This window comes from Arctopsyche grandis, chromosome 8 (assembly GCF_051622035.1).
Source record: "Arctopsyche grandis isolate Sample6627 chromosome 8, ASM5162203v2, whole genome shotgun sequence".
Classification (NCBI taxonomy): Eukaryota; Metazoa; Arthropoda; class Insecta; order Trichoptera; family Hydropsychidae; genus Arctopsyche; species Arctopsyche grandis.
In genome coordinates this window covers 9,509,159-9,514,606 of record NC_135362.1, presented here as the reverse complement: position 1 = coordinate 9,514,606, position 5,448 = coordinate 9,509,159, and the positions used below count along the sequence as shown (strand labels likewise).

Genomic DNA, 5,448 nt, shown 5'->3' with positions numbered 1-5,448 from the left:
AGAATAATGATGATTGAAAAGATCTGCAAAAAATCATACGAAATTCATTAAGTTTGCTTTTTAAAAGGTTTAAGATGTAAGAAATTACAAATTAAATGACTAAACATTTTAATAATGACTGCTTGGTGGTTAATGAATAACCATTCTATTATAAAAGAATATTCTTTTTATTTTCTTATTAGGTTTTTGGTTTTGAATCCAATTCAAAATTGTTTCATAATGAAAAAGTAAGATTTGGAGTTTAAAAAATCAAGCGCAAATAATTTCTATCAAGAGAATGATTCGAATGTTATTTTTGACAAAAAGAGATTATTATGTAGTATTAGCGATGGTTCGGTGATTATTACCCACAAAGCGCTCACCCAAAAGTCACTAAAATCTCTATAACGGAACAGTTGGCAGCTGAAAAGTCCATTATAATAACGATAACTATTATAATAACGAGAACTTGAGTGCCAAATACTCCGTATTCGCGATTTTCATGGCAAAAATTGTCTTTTGGGCGATCACAATGTGCGTAATAATCCAATTACCATAAGCGATACAGGTTAATATACGGTTTGGTGATTACTGGTCACGAAGCACTCGTCACAAAGTCACTAAAATCTCTATAACGGAACATCTGGCAGCCGAAAAGTCCATCATACTAACGAGAACTTGAGTGCCAAATATTGTGTATTCGCGATTTTCATGGCAAAAATTGTCTTTGTGACCACCGCAATGTGACGAATAATCCAATTACCTGGTATACATATATTGATTTTTGCGAGTGGCAGCAACGGAAAGAATTATCGATTTATGCTGTGGCAGCAGTGTGACGCGGCGCTAACCTCAATGTGACGTTTGGCTTCGACAACTGTCATTGGTAATATAGATTTTCGCATTATGTTTTGTACTATTTGCAAATACAATTTACTATTATACAATTCCTAATTTATTTCGATCAATATAATCAATACCATTATAACAGAAATTCTATTATTAATAACATGCATTTTCAGGTTATATTTTGCCACAACAATTGTACTAAATACTCTAAATCGGTGTTAAATTCGAACATATTTTTGAATACATAGTAAGTAATGCATTTGTGTGTTAATTTATTGGATTATTTCGCAGATTTTTAATTTTGTTGTAAGTTAAATTTACCGACAACGAGATGTCAGACGACGAAGATATGGTGATGAAGAAGGTGGAGGCGCTGGATCAAATCGCCTCAAACAGCGCGGGGAACACTGGAGAGCAGTCCGAGCGCGCACGATTAGCCGCATTACTTGCATCTCTCACTAAAGAATCTGGAGATAATAATGAATCCGGTGGGAAAGAACTCGGACAGATTCACGTGTCTAGTGGTAAACAAACGAATCAAAAATTTAGATCAAAACTTAATATTTCAAAATAATATTTACACACCTTTCTTTTAGAATATATGGAGTTAGAAGATGAAATGTCTAAAGACAAGCAGGCTTTGCTTGAAGAGTTTGAACGGAGGCGAAAAGCTAGACAGATCAACGTGTCGACCGATGATACCGAAGTGAGGCGTAGTTTAAGACAATTGGGGGAGCCTGTGTGTCTCTTCGGTGAAGGCCCTGCTGAAAGACGTGCACGTCTGCGAGATTTACTTAGTTTGTCAGTGATTTTTTATATGTAATTGCAAATTTTTTGGTTGATGATATTTGATGTTTATGTTGTATTGTATGTAGCTTGGGAGAAGATGCAATTCATAAACGTATGGTGGAAGAAGAAGCACGCTTACAACAAGAAAGAGGTCAAGAAGGTACCTGGTACCATGAAGGACCACCTGAATTGAGGGATGCCCGTTTTTGGATCGCTCATTATTCTTTGCCTCAAGCAAAAGAAAGGTTTGATTTGACAATGAAGATTAATATTATATAGAGATTGACATTGTTAATTTATTATTTAAATTGTTTAGATTAAAAAAAGCTAGAGAGGAAGAGGAAGGTGGAGGAGGACCCACATCCAGAGCTGCAGTTCGGCAAGAACTGCAGCGACGACTCGGTACTATGGCAGTAGTTGCTAGTCAAGTCGGAGGATCTCGTCCGCTTACTTTCTGTCATTTCAGTAATGATTCACAGATGTTGGTTACGGCATCATGGTATATGGAACTTTGTTTGATTTTGAAACTAAATTTAAGAGATTGGCATTGCTAAATTAAACCATTACTTACTTATGTTGAAAAGTATGAAATTTTCTTATTAACCAGTATTGTGCTAATACGATATTTTAGGTCTGGTCTGTGCAATATATGGTCAGTACCAAGCTGTGAATCTTTACATCCTCTGCGTGGTCATACATGTCAAGTTGGAGCTGTAGTTTTTCGACCACAAGCTAAAATACCACCGCATTTCATCAATAAAGATGCAGACATAGAAGATGATGCTAGAATATGTTCCTTAGCGTCTTGTAGTTATGACGGTAGCGTTTTACTTTGGAATTTAGCTAGGTTTGTATAGTAAAATTTCATAATTATTTCATCAAAGCCAATCGCCATCCACTGCTAAATGAAGGTCTCTCATACATGCTTCCATTCGTTTCTGTTTTGGGCCATTCTCATCCATCTCCTTCCATACATTTTTCTGATTTCATCCACCCATCCCACCCGCGGCTAGTGTTTTGAATGGAGTCTCCGGGTTTCAGTTAGTCGTATTCAGGCTCCGGGTGTATAGTAAACCAGGTAGTCGTATTATTTCTCCGGGTGTGTAGTAAATCCCAAATCCTTCTGTCAAATAGCTCGATTTGCCTGCTGATAAAAATATTTTCCTCTAATGTTTTCACCGAACTACCAAAACTTGTTGGTAGCATTCTATCGATACTCATAAGTAATGGGATTTTTTCCATTATGGGAAATAGATGCGGGTTGAGTTGGTGAAATCAGAGCTATGCACAAAACTCAATTTCGATATGAGTTGTCGAGACTTTCATGCATATCTAAAAAAACCAGATAATGCCGATTAAGTAAAGCTTGCCATTTCAAACAAGAAATATATATGAAAACGTCTACATAAACAAACTGTATTTATTATATGAGCCGTTATATTTGAATGTGGCGCAAGTCCAATTTTCAGTTTCAAAAACACTATTTCTGTTTGACTTAATTCACATATTCTTATTACTTCTTTTTTTTTACATAGTATATACCAGGAAGGCCTAAAAGGTAAACCTCAATGTGCCTTCCTAGCCAATTACAACCATTGCAGCATTTTTTATTACATACATAAATCGCTGAATTTCTAGATGCTGAAGAACACGAAATTAATCAATTAATGAATTAATCCATGGAGACATAAATTTTTACATATTGTACATAAATCAAATTCAGATATTGGTGACAATGTGGTTTTTTCCAATTTGAAGGAAAAATCGTTTCAACAATGAAATCAGATAAATTGGTAAACTTTGATGGGATCGGCTTGGAGTCACAAATATTCAAGTCTGACCAGCAGCATTAAAGATTAGCATAGGATCGAGCCCTGTAACCTCTCGGTGCTAACGTACACAACCACCGAGCCATACTGCTGGTTAATACTTTTAATTCGATATGTCCAGTTTCTCAGAAAAGCAGAATAAACGTATTACAGGCTATCAGTATAATATTTTTAAATACTGGAAACCTAAAACATTATATTTAATTTTTTGCTAGATATTCCTCAAAATGAAGAAAAGTGGACTTACGCCAATTTCAAATATAGCAGCTCATATTTTAATTGATATAGGTAGCATATTTTTCATATTGTTTACCTGTTTTTATTTTCTATAATTTCGAAATGTGATTTTTTTATTAATAATAATTTATATAAATAAATATTTTTTTATTGTCATAATCTCTGAGTGAGATCTGTATCTAAGGTGGTAACCCGACCTGCGGTCTTTCTTGCACCTATTTAAATTTTCTCGGGTACCATTCGAGCACTTCTTTCCTCCATCAATCATCCAATCTCTACTCTCACCACTACATCAACCACCTTTGCCTTATTTCTAACCCATATATTCTGTTTTCTATCTCCCCTCCCTATGCCAAGAATACAGTGTTCGTAATATTATGCTAATCAATTGTAAACTATTAGTGAGGAACCCATGGGTGAACTATCTGGACATGCACCTAATCGAGTGTCTAGAACTGCGTTCCATCCATCAGGGCGCTATTTGGGAACATGCTGTCGGGACACCTCGTGGAGGCTTTGGGACTTGGAAGCCGGTATGGAATTACTACACCAGGAAGGTCACACAAAGCCGCCTCATTGTATTGCGTTTCAGTGTGATGGTTCAGTAGTTGCAACCGGGTACTAATTCGTTTAAAATATAGCCTTTTAAGCTGTATAATTTACATTACGAATTTAATGTTTATAATTTTTATTTTAGAGGATTAGATGCTTTTGGCCGAGTTTGGGATCTGCGTACCGGTCGTTGCGTTATGTTAATGGAAGGACATCAGCATAGTATATTGGACGTTGAATGGTCGCCCACCGGGTACCAGTTGGCCACAGCTGGTGGAGATAACGGTGCTCGAATTTGGGATTTACGTCGTCGGGTTTCTTTGTATACTATCCCTGCGCATACGAATTTGTTGAGTGGTTAGTATTGTTCAATGAATTTGTTTTACTTTGTGTAGAAGTCGATTTTAATGCTGTGTAATTTTTCAGGTATTAGATATCAGCGGACTAACGGTCACTATCTTGTGACTGCTAGTTATGATAATTCCGTTAAACTTTGGGCGAATGTCACCTGGCAACCGTTACGCACTCTCATCGGTCACGATAGTAAAGTTATGGGTTTGGATGTCTCGCCAGATGATAAGTTTATAGCTACATGTGCCTACGATAGAACCTTTAAACTTTGGGCATCCGACACTTGAATCGTTATTTAAAATATTTGTAATGGACACTATTTGTTTAATCATACTTTTTATATGAATACCATTGTTCATTTATATTTAAGTTAAAATGTAATGTTTGTAAAAATTAAAACAATGAATATGATTGAAATTGTTTTTTATGAATACACACACACATACATATGTAGGTACTAATGTAATAAAAATGGAAATTAATTGCTTCTTCTTTATATGGTATCCTTATATAGATACGTATAATAGTTATGGGAAAAAATGACTTCTAAGACTTCTTATACATGAATGAGATTTGGTTAGAAACTATTTATAGTTTAATTTTATATGCGACGTATTACTTTTTGGTTCAAAATTTGAATTTATACTGTATGAAAACAGTTTTGAGGTTGTGTAAGAGAATCCACATATTGGAAATGTGTTTCCGATTAAATTGATATTGATAGTTCATTAGTGTGAGTGGATTATGAGCTGATTCCTGGTAAATCTATGCACTGAAATTAATATCCATATATGTAGTGTATATTGTGCATTCAAAGTACATATGTACACTTTGGCTATGGAGTATTTGGTTAAACGTTTGA

General features: G+C 35.2%; 1 protein-coding gene across 2 annotated transcripts; it reads left to right on the top strand.

Moving 5' to 3' along the window:
* The first annotated feature begins 612 nt into the window (after nt 1-612).
* U4-U6-60K (U4-U6 small nuclear riboprotein factor 60K) lies at nt 613-5,000 on the top strand. Of its 2 annotated transcripts, XM_077436046.1 has the most exons (10): nt 613-865; nt 1,002-1,043; nt 1,120-1,352; nt 1,425-1,629; nt 1,704-1,862; nt 1,934-2,116; nt 2,249-2,464; nt 4,086-4,301; nt 4,381-4,592; nt 4,662-5,000. In XM_077436046.1, exons 3-10 carry the CDS (start codon nt 1,160-1,162, stop codon nt 4,871-4,873), a joined length of 1,596 nt encoding a protein of 531 aa, XP_077292172.1. In that variant the 5' UTR covers nt 613-865; nt 1,002-1,043; nt 1,120-1,159; the 3' UTR covers nt 4,874-5,000. The 2 variants fall into 2 exon arrangements, with proteins under 2 accessions (XP_077292172.1, XP_077292171.1); XM_077436045.1 differs by lacking the exon at nt 1,002-1,043 and having other exon boundaries at nt 794-865.
* The last annotated feature ends 448 nt before the right edge of the window (nt 5,001-5,448 follow it).

Coding starts and splice junctions, on each gene's coding strand:
- U4-U6-60K (XM_077436046.1), top strand. CDS start 1,160: ATGTCAGACGACGAAGATATGGTGATGAAGAAGGTGGAGGCGCTGGAT. Junction 1,353..1,424: donor ACAGATTCACGTGTCTAGTG/GTAAACAAACGA, acceptor CCTTTCTTTTAG/AATATATGGAGTTAGAAGAT. Junction 4,593..4,661: donor GCATACGAATTTGTTGAGTG/GTTAGTATTGTT, acceptor GTAATTTTTCAG/GTATTAGATATCAGCGGACT.